The sequence below is a fragment of the Alosa sapidissima genome, chromosome 4 (assembly GCF_018492685.1).
Source record: "Alosa sapidissima isolate fAloSap1 chromosome 4, fAloSap1.pri, whole genome shotgun sequence".
In the NCBI taxonomy this organism is placed as follows: domain Eukaryota; kingdom Metazoa; phylum Chordata; class Actinopteri; order Clupeiformes; family Clupeidae; genus Alosa; species Alosa sapidissima.
Window position 1 is genome coordinate 35,537,788 of NC_055960.1, and position 21,271 is coordinate 35,559,058.

At 45.9% G+C, this 21,271-nt stretch overlaps 1 protein-coding gene and 1 long non-coding RNA gene across 2 annotated transcripts; one reads left to right on the forward strand and one right to left on the reverse strand.

Moving 5' to 3' along the window:
- Positions 1-593: 593 nt before the first annotated feature.
- Positions 594-13,233, reverse strand: LOC121707581. Its single transcript, XR_006031348.1, has 4 exons — positions 13,198-13,233; positions 12,482-12,634; positions 1,427-1,514; positions 594-714 (listed from the first exon to the last, which is right to left on the reverse strand). It is a non-coding gene; the product is annotated as an uncharacterized LOC121707581 (long non-coding RNA).
- Positions 13,234-15,191: 1,958 nt separating this feature from the next.
- Positions 15,192-19,971, forward strand: fmoda (fibromodulin a). Its single transcript, XM_042090605.1, has 3 exons — positions 15,192-15,467; positions 17,269-18,231; positions 18,797-19,971. Exons 2-3 carry the CDS (start codon positions 17,334-17,336, stop codon positions 18,946-18,948), a joined length of 1,050 nt encoding a protein of 349 aa, XP_041946539.1. The 5' UTR covers positions 15,192-15,467; positions 17,269-17,333; the 3' UTR covers positions 18,949-19,971.
- The last annotated feature ends 1,300 nt before the right edge of the window (positions 19,972-21,271 follow it).

A 21,271-nucleotide genomic window follows, 5' to 3' on the forward strand; every position in this document is an offset into this window, starting at 1 on the left:
CACACTCAAGGTGGGTTTGGAATTGACATTTGACTTCATCATTGAGTCCATACAAATGTTCACACCAAATTTGAAGCATGTGCGTCAAGCCGTTCTGAAGTTGTGACACAATCATGAAAGCTGGCCTTTGGAAAATGTAATTCAGAGTATGCAATGCAAGACTACTGTACCTGCAAAACGGGGCTTTCAGTTGGTGTTGATGACTGCTCATTCTGCAGCCAGCTAACAATTACTTTGTCAACGTTAAAATAATTGAATCAACGTCACACTGCAACATTTATTCTACATCACTTTTGCACCCTTCATTAATATTAAAGCAACGTTGAAATTCTAACTACAGATCAATGGGATTTCAATGGTATTTCCACTAAAATGAATATTGAAACAATGTTGAAATTACAACCAAACTAAAGATCAACGTGATTTCAGTGCTATTTCAATTGATATTAAACCTCAGTAAACCACTATTAGCCTAATCTGGCAAAATATTGGGAAATTCATATCCTGCTTTATCTACAGCCAGGATAAATTTGGCTAGGCCTAGGTATGTCTTGTTTAGGCTACACAAGCTTGCATAAATAACCATTGACAACTTATCAGTTAAGCAAGTGCATTTATTCACTCTTCATCTAGAAATTCACGTGTACTGTGTTTTCCTGCCATCCATAGCAGTTGCAGTCAGCCTGATCCTTCAGTAGCAGAGTGAAGCGGCACCTAACAGAAATAGAAGGGGGGGCAGCTGTTAGATAAATATGTTCAACTGAGCAACAAACTAACAGCTAAGCCTACAATCAAGTTATTTTAAGCCAGTGGTTCTCAAACTTTTTATTTTATTCCCCACTTAGATCAAGGGGGCATTTTTAAACCCCACCTGTCCCTCATCGCTCTAAGAAAGTGGTAGGTCAAACTTAAAATTGTCAAATTTATTGAAATAATGACAAGTTCCAAATATATCCTCGGCAGCAGAGTTAAAACCAGCTGGTGCTGCAAATATAATAAATAAATACATAATGTGCCATTGTAAATTAAACACATATTTCTGTTTTCCAGCAACACATGAGGAAGCATCTAGGCCAATATTTTACAGCATTGTACAATATATTCAATGAAATACCAACATGCTGCATTAAATGGATCACTGCTGGTTGGGAAATATTTTTGAAATAAACTTTGCAGGGACTAGGCCTACAGTGGCTCCCGAATCAGACGTTTCAGTGATTTCACTCAGATTCTCAAAAGCATAATAGCTAGCTGCTACCGCCTCCACTGCACACAACCGCGAACCTAGAAACATGAACTTACTATGTTGCTAAGCTACAAGTTTAAAGCTAACGCCAGCTTGCTTGCTTACTTGATTAGTCGAGTCGTTTTAAACAGACTTCACACACTCCATTCGAATACAAAACACAAAATAATTGTAACTTACATTGGGTGTGGTAGGAAAACGTCCGTTTCGTCGTCGTTTGTTGGACAAATCAGACAACAAGAACGTAAACTTTCTTCAAGAGCAGTGCCTGTAGAATCGGTAGGAATAAATGAGGCAAGGAGAACGCTACTGCGCATGCGCACATTTACGGGTTAATTACGGGATGTGTAGTTTTAGGGAGCACCAGATTGTATGCATTAGAAGCTGAGACCGTTGAATTCACAGGTGACACCTGTGCCAGTGTTCTAATTAGCCCGGGAACTTCTCTGGGAGCTTAACAAGCGCAGCTGCCTTTAGGCCATTATGACATCACAGCCTTTGAAGTCTATGGGGGAAAAATTAGCTTTTTACCATTTTTAATCCCTTATTTCTCAAAAAGTATAAACTTTTTTAAAAATCTGAAAAAATAACTCTCTTGCCCCACTCCAGACCTTCAGAACGGTTATTTCAACATGTCTGTACGTTAAGCGGTTAGAGTCGCATTAATTCTTGAAAAGGTAAAAAGAAAAGGTTATAATAAGAAGAAGAAGAAGAAGAAGCCAGGAGATTTCAAGATAGTGGATTCCATCCACTATAACAAACCAGAACAAACATACAAATATATAACATCATAATAATGTAACATACCAGAGCAAACCACAGAGAATGCACCAGGCCTCGGTCGCCTGTTTTGCTCTGGTTTGGCAGCGGAGTGGTTGGCATGGTCAGTGGAACGGTCCGCCGTGCCATTGTTGTGGCGGTGACATGCCAGTGTTGCATCATGACAGTGCTACCCCGTGCCAGTGCTACCCCGTGCCAGTGCTACCCCGTGCCAGTGTTGCATCGTGCCAGTGCTACCCCGTGCCAGTGCTACCCCGTGCCAGTGTTGCATCGTGCCAGTGCTACCCCGTGCCAGTGCTACCCCGTTCCAGTGCTGCATCGTGCCAGTGTTGCATCGTGCCAGTGCTACCCCGTGCCAGTGCTACCCCGTTCCAGTGCTGCATCGTGCCAGTGTTGCATCGTGCCAGTGCTACCCCGTGCCAGTGTTGCATCGTGCCAGTGCTACCCCGTGCCAGTGTTGCATCGTGCCAGTGTTGCATCGTGCCAGTGCTACCCCGTTCCAGTGCTACCCCGTGCCAGTGTTGCATCGTGCCAGTGCTACCCCGTGCCAGTGTTGCATCGTGCCAGTGTTGCATCTTGCCAGTGTTGCGTCGTGCCAGTGTTGTGTTGTGCCAGTATTGTGTTGTGCCAGTGTTGCGTCGTGCCAGTATTGCATCGTGCCAGTGTTGCGTCGTGCCAGTGTTGCGCCGGCAACATGGAAGTGAGCACTGAACTGTGTTCAGAGCCAAACACGAAGCTCATCAACTTTAGTCTAATGCAGCCTAGAGACATGTAAGACAATTGGACCAATCCAAAGCCTTTTTGAAGCACCTTTTTTTTATATATATGGTCATGTCACAGACAAATGCGCACACCTGTCACACACACACCTAGCTCTGCAAAAACAAAACTCCATATTGCTTCTGTAGGCAGTTGATGAAATCACAATTCTCCTCATCAGTTGGCTGTAGGCCAAGTCTCACTATAGTAGGAAACCAGAGCCCTGGGTCAACGTATGTCTTTTATTCCTGCTTGGAGTCTTTCTACTTTGACTCAGTATGATCGATCGAACATCATGTGTTTGGGAGAGCAATTCAAGAAACAGATTTCCTCAAGGACAAACGAGAGAGAGTGGGGCGAGGGTGGTGTGTGTGTGTGTGTGTGTGTGTTGGGGGGGGGGGGGGGGGGGGGGGGTTGGCTGGGCAGACCTCTGTGAATGTTTATTCATTGCAGGCCCTCTGGACATGCAATGGTCTCGATTGTGATCCAATCTCATCTGTTCTTTAATGCAAACCAGCGCTGACTCATCTAAAGTGTAATTTCAGAACAAACGCAAACACAGGAAGAGTTCAGATTAACTAAAATGCAATCAACAGGCCACACTGGCCAGGCCTCTTCCACAGACATAAACAAACAAACACACACACACACACACACACACACATGCTCATGCCTCCAAGGGAACACACTGTCCTCTTGTTCTCTTCTCCTTGTCTCTTGTCATGTTCTCTCTGGTCCTCTCCCATTGGCAGTTCATCTGATACTGATCTGATTATGTGGGAATGGGTGCCAATGTTGCTGATGTGGCAAAGTCCGATCCTACAGTAATCTAAAAAACTGGCTCTTCTGTGTCCTCTCCCTCTCCTCCTCCTGCCTCGTCCTCCTCTCCTCTTTTCTCCTCATCCTCCTCTCCTGTCCTGTCATCTTTTTCTCTTCTTCTGAGATATCTCTGTCTCTGCTCTCCTCTTGTCTCATCCTCTCTTCTCTCCTCTCCTTTCTCCTCTTCTCTTCTCTCCTCTCTTCTCCTCCCCTCTTTTGTCTCTCCTGTCCTCCTCTCTGTCCTCCTCTCCTCTCCTCTCTTCTGTTCTCCTCCTCTCTTTTCTCTCCCTGTGTCCTCTGTCTCCTAAACCAGGTTAATCCAGGAAATATCACTTTCAAAGTGGCTCAGACATCAAGATGGAAAATCACTTTTAAAATCTCATAAAATAAAGGCTTAGGTAAGAGGTAAGGGAGAGGAAGATGGACAGGAAACCCAACCCTGTCACAGCCTGGAGCTTCAGGTATCTGCTGAGGAAACTGCTGCAGCGCTGCGACTTCAGAGCTGTTTGGGTTCTTTTTGTTCGCTTCACATGAATGCCCCTGGTGCGCCTGTCATATCTAATTACAAAATCTTGTGATGATTTTCTGGTCTGTGTACAAAACACTCAGTGTCCTTGCCAGAGTCATGATGGAATAGCTGGGTCGCTATAAAACCCTTTACTCTGGAAAATCTCCACACACAAATAAGAGCCTCTAGAGCTGCTCCAGATAGAAGCTCTGGAACACATCTGAGTGGAACCAGAACCAGACCAGGACATCAGGGCCTGATAAGAGCCAGATCTGGGCCACATCAGTAAGTAAATAAGTAAATAAGAGGGCACATATAATAATGAAAAAATAAGAGCAGCAAAATTTGGTTGAAATTGTGCATAGACAGTCAATAAAATACTAGTGCAAAGTCAGGCCAATAAAAGGCTTGGGTAGTTCTGTTTGACCTAAGTAAGAAAGAAAGTGGCATAGTGGTGCAAGTTATGTAAGAGCAGCAGAAGTGTTGTGTTTTCAGGACAACAACACCAAGTTGTAAAGTGTACAAGTGTGCAAGTGTGCAAGTGGAGTAGTGCAGGCGGCCATTTTGGGTCCAATGTCCAGGATGTTATGTAGCTGAGGGTGGAGGGGGGAGAGGAGGGAGAGAGTTCAGCATCCTTACAGCTTGGTGTATGAAGCTGTTGGTGAGTCTGGTAGTGCGGGAGCGCAGGCTTCTGTACCTCTTCCCAGAGGGCAGTAGATCAAACAGATTGTGAGCGGGGTGACTTGCATCACTCACAATTTTGGTCGCCTTGCGGGTGAGGTGGGTGGTGTAAATGTCCTTCAGGGAGGGGAGTGAAGCACCAATAATCCTTCCAGCTGTGTTCACTATGCGCTGCAGGGCTTTCCTGTTGTATTCAGTGCAGCTTCCGCCCCACACAGCGATACAGCTGGAGAGGATGCTCTCAATGGTGCCTCGGTAGAATGTGGTCATGATGGCTGGTGGAGCACTTGCTCGCCTGAGTTTCCGCAGGAAGTACAGGCGGCGCTGAGCTCTCTTCGCCAGTGATGCAGTGTTGGTGGTCCAGGAGAGGTCTTCACTGATGTGCACCCCCAGGAATTTGGTGCTGCTCGCTCTCTCCACCACAGCACCGTCGATGGTCAGTGGCAGGTGTTGGGTGTGACCTCTCAACAATCTCTTTGGTCTTGCTGACGTTCAGCAGGAGGTTGTTGTCCCTGCACCACGTGGTCAGATGGTCGACCTCCAACCTGTATTGAGTCTCGTCGCCCTTAGTGATGAGACCCACCAGAGTTGTGTCGTCAGCAAATTTCACTATGTGATTGTTGCTGTAGGTTGCAGTGCAGTCATGCGTCAGCAGGGTGAAGAGCAGCGGACTGAGCACGCAGCCTTGGGGGGCCCCTGTGCTCAGTGTGATGCTGCTTGAGGTATTGTTGCCAACACGTACTACTTGGGGCCTCTGACAGAGGAAGTCCAGTAGCCAGTTGCAGAGGTAGGTACTGAGTCCCAGTTTGTCAAGTTTGCAGATGAGTTGTTGTGGTATTATGGTGTTGAATGCAGAACTGAAGTCTATAAACAGCAATCTCACATATGAGCAGAGGTGGAAAGTAACGAAATACATTTACTCACGTTACTGTATTGAGTAGTTTTTCTGTGTATTTTGTATTTTTTAAGTAGTTTATAAAATCGGTATTTTAAATTTTACTTGATTACTTTTTGAGTGAAGTATTGTACTTCGCTACATCAAAAATCCCATCCGTTACTTGAGTAAAAAAAAAAAAGTTAAGACTAACTGAAACAGAAAGGGAGAGAAAAAAAAATCTCGCCCTAAACCACTAGCCTAGTGATAAAGATCAGCATGTAGCCTACAACAGGACATGAATCAAGCTGACGCCATGCAGTCTTTCTGAAAGTGATGGAGATGGAGCTGGATCACGAGATGCATCAGATTAGCCTAACCTATGAAAGTGTATTTTCCGCTATTCCAATGGGTTGTCTCAGTTCGTTTTTATCACCAATGATTATTATTATTATTGGAGATATTCAAGCAAACACCATGGGATTTCGTGTTCTGACGTTTGTGCTCACCTTTCTTTGGAAAGAAGTTTATTAGCAGTTGTTTCCCCTCATTTTGATGTCTCTCTTTTTCCTGTTTTGGCTTTTGTTTTTAGTAACTTGACTTGGCTTTCTTGGAGAAAGACATTGCACCAGCAGCAAAACAATTAGCGGTCCACTACTAGCGACGCTCAACTAAATAAACAAAAGATAGACTACCTTAATCGTGCAGGTGGACTAAACCATTTAGCTCTTTAGCAAGGGAGAGTGAGAGTGACCTTAGACAGTTTTCACTATGTTTTGTATACAAAATCCAATCAGTCAAACTTTACATTTCGTCTGACATTCATTTTTACATTTAATTTGGAAGTTAAAATATTCAGTTAAAATAAATATATGGTGGAAATAAGTATTGAACGCTTAATTTTTTTCCAGTAATTAGCCTAAACTTCCAGTGAGTCTATTTGAAATTTTCACCACACATATATATACACACATATAAAAAATCCAAACAAAGAGTTTTGTGTATTAAAGTGAAATGACACAGGAAAAAAGTATTGAACGTGCCTACTGAAATTTCTTCAATACTTTGTGGAAGCCTTTGTTTGTAAAGACAGCTTCAAGACATTTCCTGTATGACAAAACCTATTAGTCGCAGTATTAGGTGTGATTTTGGTCCATTGTTCTAAACAGATTCCAGGGGTCCCTCTTGTGAATCCTAATCTTTAGTTCCAGATTACTTCCAGAACTGTTTAATTGAATTGAATTGAATTGGCTGCCTTCATGTCTTTCTAGAGCCTTCTCCGAGTGGTCCTTGGCTCTTAGAATTGACTATCCTTCTGACTCCCTGGTTAGAAATATTGCAAGGAGATCCTGTGCCCTGTGCCGGTTGATGATGCAGTGATGTTTCTTCTACTTGGAGATAATGGCTCCCATGCTGCTTACTGGAAGATTCTGAAGTTTTGAAATGCATCTGTAACCAGTTTCATTGATATGTTTTGCAACAATAAGGTTGCAAAGGTCTTGGGAGAGCTTTTTGCTTTTATCCATCATGAAATGTTTCTTGTGTGACACCTTGGTAATGAAAAACCTTTTTATAGCCCATCAATATGTAAGCTACTAACCAAGCTTATATTACATTATAATATAATATTATTATATTATTTGCACAGATAGAAAGGATAACTACTCTCTAACTACTTCCAGCTCGTTCCTTCCCTTTCCTTGCCTTAGTGCTTTTTCTTAGCGTGTAGCGTGTGTCCCTGTGTTATTCCACTTCATTACACATGACTGATGAAAGTGTTGTGCCCCCTGTATTCCACTTTTCAAGGGCCCTTTTTCCAACACCTTTTGGGCACTTATCGTGCATCTATTTCGGCAGAAATGTGTGTGGGTAAGGCTTCACGACACCAATCTTGCTCCAGCAGCGAGATCACAACAGATGATTGGCACGATGTCTTCACAGCACACCATATGATTGGCTCAATGTATTTTACAACACACCACATGATTGGCTCAATGTATTCACATGTCAATGTTTTGCCGCGGAAGGGTTGTGATATGTGTAGACAACTGGCATATTGGCGTTACAAACTAACCCCATGCATTACTATGGAGGATTTTTTGAGTGCTGTATCTCCTCATTAGAAAGTCTCTGGTAAAACTGGTTGTTCTGGTATCCCCCCCCCCCAAAAAAAAAGTAACTAAGTAACTTTTACTTTAAAGTACATTTTAAATGAACTACTTTTTACTTTTACTTGAGTACATTTTCAGATCGGTATTTTAACTTGTACTTGAGTAATATTTCATCAAGGTATTGGTACTTTTACTTGAGTACAATATTTTCATACTTTTTCCACCTCTGCATATGAGTCTCTTTTTTCCAGGTGGGTGAGGGCTGGGTGGAGGGCAGAGCAGATTGCATCCTCTGTAGACCGCTTGGCTCGGTATGCAAACTGGAAGGGGTCCAGGGTGGGGGGGAGAATGGCTTTGATATGTGACATGATAAGCCGCTCGAAGCACTTCATGATGATGGGTGTCAGTGCCACAGGGCGGTAGTCATTGAAGCAGGATGGAGCAGTTTTCTTCGGCACAGGTATGATGGTGGCAGCTTTGAAACATGATGGGACGATGGCTTGCTTCAGGGAAGTGTTAAAGATGTCTGTGAAGACATCCTTAAGCTCCCCTGCGCAGTCCTTCAGCGCACGACCTGGGATGTTGTCTGGACCTGTTGCCTTACGGGTGTTGATAGCAGCAAGTGTCCTCTTCACGCTGTCGGCAGAGAGGCACAGGGGCTGCTCATGTAGAGGGGGATGTGTCTTCTGTGGGCAGGTGCTGTTTTGTGCTTCAAAGCGAGCAAAGAAGCGGTTCAGGTTGTTGAGCAGAGGGATGTTGCTCTCACAGCTCTGTGGCGCGGGCTTGTAGTCCGTGAGGGCCTGAATGCCCTGCCATAGGCTTTGTGCGTTCCTGCTGTCTTTGAAGTGGGTGGTTATCTTGTGAGTGTATTCCTTTTTTGCTTCCTTGATGCCACGGGACAGGTTGGCTCTCGCTGTTTTCATGCCAGCTTCATCCCCAGCTCTGTAGGCTTTGTCTCTGGCCCTCAGCAGCCTGAGGACATCCCCTGTCAGCCATGGCTTCCAGTTAGCCCGAGTGATGATGTCTTTTGTGTGGGTCACATCATCGATGCACTTGGTGATGTAAGAGGTTACAGTGTCTGTATACTCCTCTATGTCTGTCCGGTTGTTGTAAGTGGCTGCCTGCTTAAACATTTCCCAGTCTGTTGTGTCAAAGCAGTCTTGAAGAGCATCGGAGGCTCCCTCAGGCCACACTTTTACCTGCTTACGAACCGGTTTGTTCGCTTTTACCCTTTGTCTGTATGCGGGCATTAGCATAACAGTGATATGGTCTGAAAGTCCAATGTGGGGGAGGGGGGTGGCTTTGTATGCTCCTTTGTGTGTAGTGTAGACCAGGTCCAGGATGTTATCTCCTCTTGTTGGAAAATCAACATGCTGGTGTAGCTTTGGAAGTACAGTTTTGAGATCAGCATGGTTAAAATCTCCAGTGAAGATGGTGAAACCGTCTGGGTGTGCCGTCTGTTGTTCACTGACAGCCTGGTACAGTTCACTAAGAGCCGCGTTCTTATCACTGTTGTTGTTGGTAGGCGGGATTAGATCCATATCAGGGCATCAGATCCATATCAGGGCATCAGATCCACATCAGGGCATCAGATCCATATCAGGACATCAGATCCATATCAGATCCACATCAGGGCATCAGATCCATATCAGGGCATCAGATCCACATCAGATCCACATCAGGGCATCAGATCCACATCAGGGCATCAGATCCATATCAGATCTACATCAGGGCATCAGATCCATATCAGGGCATCAGATCCATATCAGATCTACATCAGGGCATCAGATCCATATCAGGGCATCAGATCCATATCAGATCCACATCAGGGCATCAGATCCATATCAGGGCATCAGATCCATATCAGATCCACATCAGGGCATCAGATCCATATCAGGGCATCAGATCCGTATCAGGGCATCAGTTCCATATCAGGGCATCAGAGAAGCCAGATCAGATGAGATTTGAGCAATATCAGGGCATTAAATGAACCTTATCAGGGCATTAGAACCAGATCAGGGCATTAGAACCAGCTCAAGGCATTAGAACCAGATCAAGCCATTAGAACCAGATCAGGGCATTAGAACCAGATCAGGGCATTAGAACCAAATCAAGGCATAAAACTATTGTATGTGCTGTATGTACTTAATGTATTCTGTTGCCAGATTACCAGTGAAGACATGATGCCTTGGCCTGACCAGTGAAGACATGATGCCTTGGCCTGACCAGTGAAGACATGCTTTTGGCCTGTCCAGTGATCATGGCTACATCATTCTGTGTCTTCCAAATGACTGTGTAAATGCACATCTGAGATCACGTTACGTTTCCCATGAATGAGCCAGAGTGTGAGTGTGAGTGTGATTGTGAGTGCACTTAGACGGGGTCTCTGTTTGCTGCCGGCGTTCGTGGTCTCGTCCTCCTGTGCTCGCTCGTCTCCTCGTGTCCAGATTGCCCTCTCCCCTGCACTGCCCAAGGGGCTCCGCACTGTGCCGCGCTGGTGGGAAGGCTGCAGGAATGTAAAACGTTTCCTGATGTGGGACGGACATGCCTCGGACACCCCCTGACCCCCATCATGACCCACCCCCCCAGGGACGTGTCTGGAGCTTACACTACAGCCATGGCCCTCATATGAGGTGAGTGAGTGTGTGTGTGTGTGTGTGTGAGAGAGAGAGACAGAGAGAGAGAGAAAGAGGTGTGTGTGTGTCTGTGCGTGTATGAGAGGGGTGGGTGTGTGTGGTTGGCTCAGAAGATGTGACAAAGACAAATCAAGATAAGAGAAGAGGAGCAGAGAGATTAAAGTCAAACAGCTAACAGCAATGGTGGGGGGCCTGAGTCTGATGCAAAGTTTGCAAACTATTCCCAGTCACACTCCCTCCAGGGGCCAACACTGAGAGAGGGAGGGAGAGGGAGAGGAGGTGAAGAGGTGAAGAAGGAGGAAGAGGGGGAGAAGAGAAGAGTAGGGAAGGAGAGGGAGAGGAGGTGAAGAGGAAGAGGAGAGGAGGCGAAGAAGAAAGAAAAGAGAGTCTGTGAGGGAGGGGGGATAGTATTACTCTCACAAATATACACTACAGCACATCTATCCCATACTGACCTGGTGCTGTGGACGCACTACAGGGTTTCCCAGGGCCGGAAGCAGGGGCACAGCCCAGACACTGGGGGAGCTGGGTTACAGGGGCTAATTCCAGCCCCAAACCCTCCGGTGTTTATACGGGGAGGCCAGTGCTGAGTCCAGCTGCATGTGCTGCTAGTGGGTTTGGTTTAAATGGTTAAGGTTCTCTGAGCGCAGCAGGCGTAAGATGGGGATTTTGGTTGTTAATATCCCCACACCCCAAACCTCAGACAGGTTTAACACACCGCCCAGACCAGCCTTTCAGCCTGGGTTTTCTGGCGGGTATGAAATGCTAACATACATTTTTGGATATTTTTGCATATCTCTCAATGTATGCCTGCCTAGTAATCTCCAATCTGCGTTTGAACAGTAGCTATACATTAGTGCTATGTAGGGCTGATTTGGATGTGGGGTCTGTGGTCTGAATGCATAGCTGTGGAAAACATCGGGCTTTTTTCAGACTATTTTCAGTGGGCCGCATGCGTACAAACAGCCCATCTATACATTTGCACGTTTACACACAGCCCGCAAATGATGGAGCTGCAGACAGGAATAGAGGAGAGAATGGCCGCACACACGCACCCCGCCGTGCATATGGAATCAGATGTATGCACATGTGTGGGGGGAAGGACCCTGCCCGTGGCTGGACGTACATTCTGTTCTATATGAAGACAGCGGTGTGCCGTTCTGCTCCGTGATGGCCTCTCCTCCTCCGGAAATCTCCTGAACCTACGTCTGTCTGGCAGGCGTCCCCTCTGCTCTCATTCCAGCTGCCCCCCCCCCCCCTCCCCCTCTCTCTCCCTGCACACTGAGGCTGGGGCTGGAGAGGGGCTGGCCCACGTTTGGCCCTGATTTGGCTCTGATCTGGCTTGGATCCAGCAGCTCTCCAGGAATCCTCAAGCCCCTCAGCACTTTCCCTTCTCTCATTTCTCTTCTCTTCCATCTGCATCTGTCTCTGATCTCTCCATTTTCTTTTTCTTTTCCCCTTCACTCTCCTAGACCTAGAAACAGCTGTGTGTGCTAGACAGCCTAGACCGGCATCTCCCCTCAGCAATGGCTCTCGGCATATTGTCGGTTGTGTGTGCTAGACCTGCATCTCTCCTCAGCAATGGCTGTCGGCATATTGTCCAGCCCTGAAAATACAGGCGTACTGTATGTTGCCCGAAAGAGACCATCCTGTCTTGAACAGACAGACGTATGTTGCCCAGTAAGGAAGACCTGAACAGACAGACGTATGTTGCCCAGTAAGAAAGACTCTTCTATAAGCCCTGTATGTTGGTGATGATGACGAGGAGGCAGGGAACTGCAGCACAAACTAAAAGATTTATGCAGTAAGTCTTTCGCTGGCAACATTTTAAAAATAAGAAAACTGAGGATTGGCATTCTCTCTCTTTCAGTCTTTCTCTCTCTCTCTCTCTCTCTCTTTCTCTCTGCCAGGTTTTAGAAATAAGACAACTGAAGATTGACATTCTCTCTCTCTCTCTCTCACTCTCTCTCTCTGTCTCAATCTGCCAAGTTTTCACCTTGAGGAAAAAGAGTACAAGTTGACCACATCTCCCCACACCTCCCTTGTGTTTGTTTTGACTGTCTTCACCTGACGGAGTGACGTGAGCATACACACAGCTGGACAGTTTGTTGCCGCGGAGTCTTTGGTCAGGATGGCAGGGATCTCGGGGTTTTCACTCGACTTTGCCTTGTTCCACCGCTGGGTGATCTCAGTCAGAGCAGAAACCTGTCTGATATGCATCTGATTCACAAAAGTAGTTTTCTCACCACGGGCATAAACTCAAAACACAGACATTAGCTCACATATACACACACACACACACAGACACACAGACACACACACACACACACACACACACACACATACACTCCCCCTCCCTCTCCTCTCTGTCTTCCATAAACTGCCCAGGAACATGACACACTTAGTTCCATTACCCCTGCGGTAAGAGTAAACAGAGCTGCTTTGCCCCCCGAGGATTGATGTGCTGGGGTAAGTGCCAACAGGAGGGGGGTTGTGCTGTGACACACGGCTCTCTGTTGCCCCGTAAACCCCTCCAGTCGCCCCTCGGAGGGCTTCACCGCCCGTTTCACATGAGGATAATTCCGGTATTTAGCACTTTGAGTCCCTTTTCTGGTTTGTTTTGGATGAACTAGAGTGGTGGACACCGACATTTTGACAATGGGTCCTGTCTCGACTTTCTGACTCGTTTTGAATTGCCTTTGACTGTTTCAGAGTGGCTAGCTATGGACATGCACAAACTAGTCCTTAAAGAAGCCCTATGCAACAATTTTAGCAGAAATTACCTTAATCATGCAGGTTGAGAGTCGTTCTGATGGTTCTACAACACTTTCTGGGTTGTTTGGTAGGTCCCCCTATCGCTTCTCCGTGGAAAAAAACGAATATGCAACTTTCTGTTCCCGGTCTGAGGAAATCCGGATGTGACTCAGCGGAAGTATCCAATCGCGCCTCAAAAATGTAGTCAGATTGTAGTTTCTAAGAAGACTGCAAAACGGACGCCGACTTGGCTTTGTTGCTGTTGAAATTGTAAGTAGCCTACCCTTGGGTGAACTTCGTTTTTGTAATGTGGTTTGATAGTCTCTTGAACAATGTGTTTGCTCGACCGTTTTATTGTGAGCCCTGTATGTGTTTAGCTTGGTTTCTTGATGGCTGGCTTGCTAGCTAGTGGGGGTTTAGCGTAGCAGTCACTTGCTACCGAAGCTGCAGGGGGAGCTATGTCGTGAAAAATGCGAGCCCAAATCCGGCGAAAACCCAGAAACAATGAAGGAATAACCAGACCTGCATAGGGCCAGAGACTTTCTAATGTGGAGACACAGCACTCAAAAAATACTCCATAGAAATGCATTGGGCTAGTTTGTCACGCCAATATGGCCGTTGTCTACACATATCCCACCCCTTCCTCGGCAAAACGTCGACATTGAGCCAATCATGAGGTGTGATGTGAATACATTGAGCCAATCATATGGTGTGTTGTGAAGACATCGTACCAATCATGTGAGGATTGGTGTCGTGAAGCCTTGCGCACGCGCATTTCTGCCGAAATGGATGCCCAACGAGTACCCAAAAAGCGTTGTCAAATGGCCGCTGAGTGGAGGGACTTGCCTAAAAGGACTTTGATAGGGCTTCTTTAAAACAACCCTTAACATTCGTTTTCAAAACTGTGCAACTCACCGAGTGGTTAGTGGTGTTCGATGATTATTAAAAACAAATATATTGGCGCAATGTATGATTTCAATCCGTGTTATTTGCTATTGTGGAACTATTTTTTCAGATACCTCACAACTGCGCATAAACTTCTGCTCAATATTTGAGTCTGATGCATACAGTAAAAGAAGGTCTCGCGGGGGAAAGACTACAACCAAATGTAAACAGACCCCCTTTCCGTTTCCCAGTAGCGCAGTAATATCAACGAGGAATAAGTCTTTCAACAGAAATCAATGGGATTTTACAAAATGCCAGATAAAACACGACAGAAACTGTATTTCGCTACGCTACTTTTGGAACACCAACGAACATCACTAACCACTCGGTGAGTTGCAAAGTTTTAAAAATTAACTTTAAGGGTTGTTTTAAAGGTGCCATGTGTAAGAATTGAGGTAAAAATATCCAAAAAATGAGCTACACGCATCAAAAGAATGGAAGGAAATAAGGGTGATGATGTCATTAACAAAATGACAAGGTATAGTGCTGAAGAGATATCAACCTGAATTAGCATGCTAAATTACTAGCCACAGCCCGACAAGTGTCATAATACCAGTTTCGGCCATGGGAGGCAGTATGCGGGTAACATAACCACCAGCCAAACTGCAAATGCACGTGTCTCGGTTGTTACTCTAGGGTAGACAAACTCACTTTCTGGAGGTATACTGCCCCATCTTTTTTGGAATGTGGAGTATGAATTGATTTTTTGGCAGACATTACACATGGCACCTTTAAGGACATGTTTGTGCATGCCCATACCCAGCCACTCTGAAACAATCAAAGGCGATTCGAAATAAGTCAGAAAGTTGAGACAGGACCCATCGTCGGTGTCCACCACTTTAGTTCATCCAAAACAAATCAGAAAAGGGACTCAAAGTGCTAAATACCGGAATTATCCTTTAACTGGAAAAATTAGGTGTTCTGTGGGATGGGCCTGAAGAACTACCCCAACATGCCCCACAGCTAAAGAACTACCCCAACATGCCCCACAGCTGAAGAACTACCCCAACATGCCCCACAGCTGGGAGTCATAGAGCACAGGAGCCTGGGGGTTGGGTGGGACGTGGGGGTAACCCAGCGATGGAGGGGCAGACGGAGAAGGAGACAGAGAGGGAGGGGTACGTGAGCTGTAATTGGACAGACTTCTCAGAGGGGGCTAGAGGAGGATGGAGCACGAGGAGTTGAGAGAGAGAGAGAGAGAGAGAGAGAAGGAAGGAAAGAGAGAGAGAGAGAGAGAGAGAGAGACCAAGGGGAGTGAGGGTATTTACTAAGTGTTTGGCAAAGATTGCCTCCACAGTCAAGCACAGCCACGCAGAGTGACCAGGGTGAGGAGGGACTACCTTTCTCTGATCAGGTAGGTGTGTGCGTGTGTGTGTGTGTTTATATGCATGTTTGTACGAGATATGTGAGCTTGCATAAGTGTATATGTTAAGGTGTGTGCATGTGTGTGTGTGTGTGTTTAGGTGTGTGTATTTGCAGTGTGCATGCATGATTTTTTGCTTGTAGGGATGTGTGTGTGTTTGCATATGCCTGAGTATGTTTTAAGGTATGTGTGTGTGTGTGTGTGTGTGTGTGTGTGTGTGTTAGGGGGTGTGGTTGTGTGAGAGTGATGAATTATTTCATATTTCATGAATGGTCAAGGCTCCTCTGTGCTATGAATTTTTCCAGTTGCATCTTGTGGAATTATTTTTTCTCTCACCAAACCAGATATTAGGTGTGTGTGCGTGCATATGTGTGTGTGTGTGAGAGAGAGAGAGAGAGAGAGAAAAAAGAAAGAGAAAGAGAGTGAGAGAGAGAGTTAATTATTTTGGAATGTATTGGGCAGCAAAGGAAATTAGCATGTTTTATGGTTTGGGATTTAATTGGACCCACTTCATATGGCAGGCTTCTTGCTCTGCGTCTGTCTTCTTTGTTCAGTGTAGGAATGCTTATAGGGTGACACAACATCTGGACTTATGCTTTTCCACTTTTCCGCATTTGGAACGCAACTGTTCTGTGGAACAAATCTGGCAATGTTTTCACTGTGGCTGACGTGATTAACTTGTCACTCAAACTACAACTACTCCTAAACCTATATTTACAAGCCAGCATTTACAGTCATTCCGTGTACACATACTGTATAGCACTTTAATGTGAAAGGTGGCATCAGGTCTATTGTCAGTCCATGTCCATTATCCTAAGGAGCTCTCCATGACCAATCCTCTTTAGCGCTGCCAGCTGCTGGCTATGAGCTGCATTTCTCTGTACAACTTAGTGTCTGCAAACATGCAATATGGCACACATGCTAAATGCTTTATTTTTTAATGTTTTAAGATATTGTGCATAGACGGTAGAGAACGGAGGACTGGAAAATCTCCATTTCCACGAGCATGGAGGTCTTCTCCACAGGGACTCCACCTCAGGGAGGAGTGTGTGTGTGTGTGTGGGTGGGGGGGTCTTTTCCTGATAACCAGTCCCTTAAGGAGCAGGGGAGAGAGGAGGGGTGCCAGCCTTTGTTTGGAAACATTGTATATGTTGTAAGATTTGACATGAAAATTGATGCATTGTCATAAATTATTTGTGTGTGTGTGTGTGTGTGTGTGTTTCCAAAAAAAATTCATGCCAATGCCAAATCTTAATGCCAGAAATTACATAAGCTGAAGACAGAGTTATGAATGTGCTCATGGTAAACATGTCTGTGTGTTCTTCATCGGATAAGAGCTTATAAGAAATCAAACTTTGGCATGAGTGTGATTAATGATGGACGTAACTGTATGTTGTGGTGTTGAAATGAAATGTTTGTCTTCTCTCCCTTTCTCTCCTCCTCTTCCTCTCTTCTTTCCCTTTCTCTCCTCTCCCCTCTCCTCTTTCCCTCTCTCCTTTCCTCTCCTCTCGTCTCCTCTCCTCTTTCCATCTCTCCTCTCTCCTGTCCTCTACTCTTCTCCTTTCTTCTCCTCTCCTCTCCTCTCCTCTCCTCCCCTCTTCTCTCTCCTCTCCTCTCCTCTTTCCATCTCTCCTCTCTCCTGTCCTCTACTCTTCTCTCTCCTCTCCTCTCCTCTTTCCATCTCGCCTCTCATCTCCTCTCCTCCCCTCTTCTCTCTCCTCTCCTCTCCTCTCCTCTCCTCCCCTCATCTCTCTCCTCTCCTCTCGTCTCTTCTCCTCTCTCCCGTCTGCAGCTGCCTCAGCTGTGTGTGTGTGTGTGTGTGCGTCCTGCGTCCTGCCTGAGGCTGTGTGAGTGACCATGCGTCTGGCTGCTGTGCTGCTGCTGCTGCTGGGGACCCTGCTGGGCCTGGCTGCCCCCCAGCACAATGACCCGTTCCTCTGGCTGGGCTCCCTGCGTAGCCGCGGCTACCCACTCGGGTCTCTCCAAGCCGACAACACGGGCGGCGAGTGCCCAGCCGAGTGCGACTGCCCGCCCACCTTCCCCGTGGCCATGTACTGCGACAACCGCGGGATGAAGTCTGTGCCCTTCGTGCCGTCGCGCATGAAGTACGTGTACCTGCAGCACAACCAGATCACCGCCGTCCCCGACGACGCCTTCGCCAACGCCACCAACCTGGTGTGGCTGATGCTGCACGAGAACCACATCGCCTCCGTGGGCAAGAAGGCCTTTGCCAAGATGGCCAGCCTCGACCGCCTCTACCTGAACCACAACAACCTGAGCAAGGTGCCCGCCAACCTGCCAAGCTCTCTCCGAGACCTGCGCCTCGAACACAACAACATCGCCAAGGTGCCGCCCAGCGCCTTCGCAGGCATGGACAACCTCACCATCCTCCTGCTCAACGACAACTCCATCCAGGACATGGGGGCAGCCTTGAAGGGGCTGAGCTCTCTTACGCTGCTGGACGTCAGCGGCAACCAGCTCAAGAAGGTTCCAGAGGGCCTTCCGGAGATGCTGCACCAGCTCTACCTGGAGTCCAACGCCATCGACTCCATCCCCAACAACTTCCTGGGTCACTTCACCCAGCTGCAGTACGTGCGGATGGCGCACAACCAGCTGACCGACAAGGGCATCCCGGCCAACGTCTTCAACGTGAGCGGCCTGGTGGAGCTGGACCTGTCTTTTAACAAGCTGGAGCGCATCCCAACCGTCAGCACCACCCTGGAGCACCTGTACCTGCAGGCCAATCAGATCAAAGGTGCGTAACACGCCACCATGGCACACATGGGTCAAGACAGGTCAGGATACCGGAGCACAGTAAAGGACCAATACAGGACTTCTGTTCTGCCCTAGTTACCAATGTGGCTGCACACCACAGTGGTCAGTTTTTAGGTACCGGTATTATTTATTAGAATTATTATTTAATTTATGCACCACAACTTTTGGTGCAACATTTGGTGAACCACAACTTTTATTGGTTAAACGTTTTTGTTATTATTAGAAGTATATAATATGGGGAAAACAATTAAATGTGTTTGACTAGAGAGATTGCCATTTATCTGTTTGCCTATAAAACTTTCAAATGTGTTGTGTATTTACATTCCAATTGTCCTATTTCATGCATTTTAGCAGCTCCAGGCATTTGCTAGTGTGTTGGTGAATAGTACGCCATCAAGGTCCAACCTTGTTTGCAGATTGTTGAGACCCTATTCAGAACCATTATATACTGTAAATACTCAATACTCAGCCAAGAAACTTGCACCATCATCAACACTGATAATTGTCTGTGAAATCTAGTACTAATATTGTCCCGTCTTTTGCAGAGTTTTCGCTGGGGAGTTTCTGCAGTGTTGTGGACGTGATGAACTTTTCCAAGCTGAAGGTATTGCGTCTGGACGGGAACGAGATCAGCCTCCAAGATGTCCCAACAGAGTCTGCTCTCTGTCTGCGCATGGCTGCCGAAATTGCCGTGTAATTCCGCTTTTCTGCCACATGAGGGCAGACATGCTCCATTTTTTTCCCCCTGCCTTCTTTGTCAAGAAAACTTCCTCTATTTTGAGCTGGAATAATGCCCTGTTGTCCTGTCAAATACTGCAGAGTCGTCTTGTGTTGGTGTACTGTATATTTCTATTTTGTTTGATATTTGGTCGTCTCTGAGTGGATGATCTGTGCATGTTATTATGTGTGTGTGAGTGTGTGTGTGTGTGTGTGTGTGTGTGTGTGTGCGTGGTTGTGTGTGTGTGTCTCTATGTGTATGCATGTCTATGTACCTGCTTCCTTGCATTTACTTACTCTGAGAACAGTCTTGTGCCTGTTACGTCTGTGTTTAGGCGCTAACGCATTTCATGTTTTTTTATTTGCTTGTTTGTTTGTTTGTTTATAATTACTCTCTGTCTCTCTACTGGTCTTAGCTACTCTGAGGGAAAGGGCCAGTTGTTTGCTTTAAGTGTTTGGGTTTACTTTTGGTGCATTCCACCTGGACTCGAGTGTGTGTGAGCAAGCTCTGAAGTAGCAGTTGGTTGAACGATGCTGTGAGTATTTATTCAGAGAGGGATCCTTAGAGAGGCTGTTCTGTGTGTGTGTGTGTGTGTGTGTGTGTGTGTGTGTGTGTGTGTGTGTGTGTTTGTGTGTGTGTGTGTGTATAAGTAGAGGATAAGTAGAGGTATGCTCTTCCTCTCTAACTGAACACACACATTCCTACACTCTCAGCCTCTCTGACTGGTAAATAAGCTGAGATGTTTGTTTATCCCAGTTACCCTCAGTATCCTCTATACTAACAAACATGTCTAAGACGTCTCTCTCTCGAACGAGGTGAAAAGCTTACCTATGGAATTATGAAAATATCCTATTGGAATTTTCACTGTTTTGATTTCGTTGTCTGAGAATAACTACACTGCATGCAAATCATTATAAATTATCTTGAATGAACAGTTGTATGGTCATACAGATGTATAGGGACGCAATAATAAAAAGAGCTTGTGCTTGTTTTACTACAGAATGTCAGTGTACCTGTTCAGTCTTAGTTTATTGGACTTCTTTATCCCAAATCAACAGGTATCTCTACAATTAAATTAAATTATCGGAGCCATCTAAATGTTATTATATCACATACATATAATATCATGGTGTCTTTACTATCTCTTAAACACAATATCATGGTGTCTGTACTGAAAATTCAGTCAGCCAGCACAGAAGGGTAACCGAAGGCTTAGTTGCTTCTCTGTGGTGAGATGTGACGTCTCCCTCTTCTGGTATTCATGGGGTTCATGGGTCTGCATTCCTAATCTAGGTGCTTGATTTGATCCACCTGTGGCAAGGGACCTGATGAACCCTGATGAATAGAATGCTTTAAAGTATAAGTAAGTAAAGTAGTATATATACTCTTTTGATCCTGTGAGGGAAATTTGGTCTCTGCATTTATCCCAATCCGTTAATTAGTAAAACACACTCAGCACACAGTGAACACACACTAATCCCAGCGCAGTGAGCTGCCTGCAACAACAGCGGCACTCGGGGAGCAGTGAGGGGTTGGGTGCCTTGCTCAAGGTCACTTCAGCCGTGCCTACTGGTCGGGGTTCGATCCAGCAACCCTCCGGTTACAAGTCCGAAGCGCTAACCAGTAGGCCACGGCTGCCCCTTTATAGCCCTTCTCAGCTACAGATGTTTGGAGCTACTGCAATCAGGGTTGTAGTGGAGGCTGAACGCAAGTAAACACAGTTTATCCACCTCTAAAATTTAAGAAATAGAGTTTATCCACCTCTCGATAGAGTTTATTCACCTCTCAAAAGAGTTTATTCTTCAATTGCAACTTTTAACATTTACAAATCACACTGTACTATCCACATTCACAATATGTACACTCATCAACACTCTAGGAACCATTTAATAGTTCTGGTATTGTTATAAACATTGGACCATATAACCTCCACCACCATCATTTAAGGTTTTCACACCATTTTCACACCATTTAAGTTTTTTTTTTTTTTATGCACCCCCCCCCCCCCCACTATTGCTGAGTTACTAACTTTCTAAGGTGGGCAGGGGGGCCCTTTTTAAGTCTGTGCAGTCAGACTGGGCAGCTAGAGGGCAGTGGAGAGCCAGTCACAGCCTGTGGCCTCTCCTCCTCCCTTGCTGTGGTTACTGAATGACATGATGGACATAACTGTGTTTAGTACCAGAACACCAGCGCTGTTTGTTTTCCCACAAACACTATTGTCATCGTCAGAATAAGCCTTTCTTTATCATTTCATAGACTGTTGACAGCTGCAGTGCATTGAGGGATGTGAACCTCTGTGTGA